This window comes from Fonticula alba (assembly GCF_000388065.1).
Source record: "Fonticula alba strain ATCC 38817 unplaced genomic scaffold supercont2.3, whole genome shotgun sequence".
Lineage (NCBI taxonomy): Eukaryota > Rotosphaerida > Fonticulaceae > Fonticula > Fonticula alba.
The window spans coordinates 1274379-1276434 of NW_009242973.1; the positions used below are offsets into that span (position 1 = coordinate 1274379).

General features: G+C 64.0%; 2 protein-coding genes across 2 annotated transcripts in view; one reads left to right on the forward strand and one right to left on the reverse strand.

The window, feature by feature from the left end:
- The window catches only part of H696_02069 (hypothetical protein), a 2702-nt gene extending 1601 nt beyond the window's left edge, over positions 1-1101 (forward strand). The window contains exon 3 of the mRNA XM_009495967.1: positions 50-1101. Within this exon, the coding sequence (XP_009494242.1) occupies positions 50-315 (266 nt within the window). The 3' untranslated portion in view covers positions 316-1101. The remainder of the gene's footprint in view (positions 1-49) is intronic.
- Positions 1102-1427: 326 nt separating this feature from the next.
- H696_02070 (hypothetical protein) lies at positions 1428-1895 on the reverse strand (the record flags this gene model as incomplete). The annotated part of the gene is made up of 2 exons (XM_009495968.1): positions 1428-1613; positions 1749-1895. 2 exons carry the CDS (start codon positions 1893-1895, stop codon positions 1428-1430), a joined length of 333 nt encoding a protein of 110 aa, XP_009494243.1.
- Positions 1896-2056: the final 161 nt, after the last annotated feature.

The following is a 2056-nucleotide window of genomic DNA, read 5'->3' on the forward strand; positions in this document are numbered from 1 at the left end:
CCCCCCCGCCCCCTCCCTCCCCCTCCTTCCTTGTGCGCCACTCTCGCAGAGATCTGGCACTTCGGCAGCACCGCCGACCCCATCTTCCGCGGTACCTGCAAGGGTGCGGCTTCGGCCTGCGCCGTGGCCGGCTACGCCCTGGAGACTGGCTGCCACATTGGTAACGAGTGCATCTACACCGGTGGCGTGGAGAACGTCAACAACCACCGCATCAGCGTGGTCATCGACAAGTACATTAGCCCCAAGCCCGTGCCCGCCTGCAAGCCTGCCCCGTCCAAGTGCAACGACTGCAGCCAGTGGACCTGGGTTTCCTAAATGGCCCGAGGCTGGCCCCGCCCTCCTGTGCCCCGGCCTTCTCCCTTTTCTCCTTCCTCCTCGTGAGAGGGGGGCGAGGGCGGGGGAGAAGGCCGCGCCGGGGGCAGGCGGGGGATGGGGCAGCGTAAGGGGGCGGGCAGGCGCACGTAGAGGATAGCCATCCGCCGCGGCGGCATGTCTCCCCTCCTCTCTCTGTGTGTTGGTGCCGGAGTGCGCTTCCGCCCCATGTGCTGCGCCCCTCCCTCCCGCGCGCCTCTCCTTCCCGTGCGCGGCTGTGCGGAACATATGTCCACGTATATGCACATGCGCGTGTATGTATGTATGTGTGTGTGTGTGTGTGCCACGCGCAAAACCCCCTCCTTTTGAGACCTGCCATTCGCGCGTGGCCACATGCCGCGCGCACCTGCCTGCGCGCGACGTCGGGTCTCTCCTCTTCCCCTCCCCCTTTTTTCCTGCGCCTCGCGCGCATGTGTATGCTATGTTCGGCGTCCGGTCCCCCCGATGTGTTGTGTGCGCGTACGGTCGCACACACATGCATGGGGTGCATCTTTTGCGCCCCCCCCCCCTCTCCCCGGCGCAAGGTGCCAGGGTGGTGGAGGTGGGGCGGAGAGTGTCCGTGGGCGATTGCTCATGCGACACGTCAGTCCCCCTCCTCGTCCCCCCTCCCCCTCCCTGCCACATGGGTCCCTCCTGTCCCTCCCCGCTCCCTTCTCCGCATGTGTGTCCGCCCACCCACCCATACACACGCGGTGCGCGACATGGCCCGACACAAATACACTCCTAGTTAGTTGCATCTCCTTTCCTTTCTACTTTCATCCGCGCGCGTACACATATCCTGTGCATGCACACGCCCTTCCTCGGTTCCCTCGCTCTCCCCTCTCGCTCTCTCTCTCTCTCTCTCTCTCTCTCTCTCTCTCGCTCTCTCTCTCTCTCTCTCTATATATATCTCTCTCTCTCTCTCTCGCTCTCTTGCGCTCTCCCCCTCTCCGTGATATGCCCCCCTGTGCTTGCCCGCCCATGGTCACCAGATGTCCCCTCTGCAGGTGGGGGTTTTGTTGCATCCATTTCTCGACATGGGGGGGGGGGGTTTGTGTGTAGTTCACGAAGGGCCTCTAGGATGAGCATGGCGCCGGCGACTGTGCCTCCTCCGCCGCTGCCAAGTACGCTTGCAGGAGGATCTCCGCCTCGTGCAGGGCACTGGCCGCTTGGCGTGCCTCGGGCGTTGGCTCGATCGCCGAACCATACTGTGCCAGAACCGCCCGCGACTGGTCGTACCGTTCCAGCAGCTGGATGGCCGTCTTCGTGAAGCACAGGGACCGGGAAAGATGTCAGCATGGGAGCAAAAATGGCGGAGCCGGGGAAGGGGGAATATGCAGGGGGAATATGCAGAGGGAAAGAGAGGGGGAAGAGAAGGAGAGACTTCACGGCCGCACACTCAGCGAACTGTCCCGCACATCGCTCAGGCCTGTTCCACTGCCGGAGGCGCTAGCCGTCCCGACTGGTTGCATGGCAGTCCCGGCGAGGGATGACAAGAGCTCGGTCCGGAGAGCACGAGTATCAACCCGAGATGAATGTGACATGGGCTTGGCGAGGAGAGGGAGAAGGCCAGCAACAACAATGCCTGCCCAAAGGAGAGCAGAGCGGGAGGACAGGTGGGGAGGGGAAAAGGGCCGGCGGTCCAGCACTCGGGAGGATGTTTCTCGATTGGATATGCCCGGGGGAAAGGGGGGAGGGGGGGGGG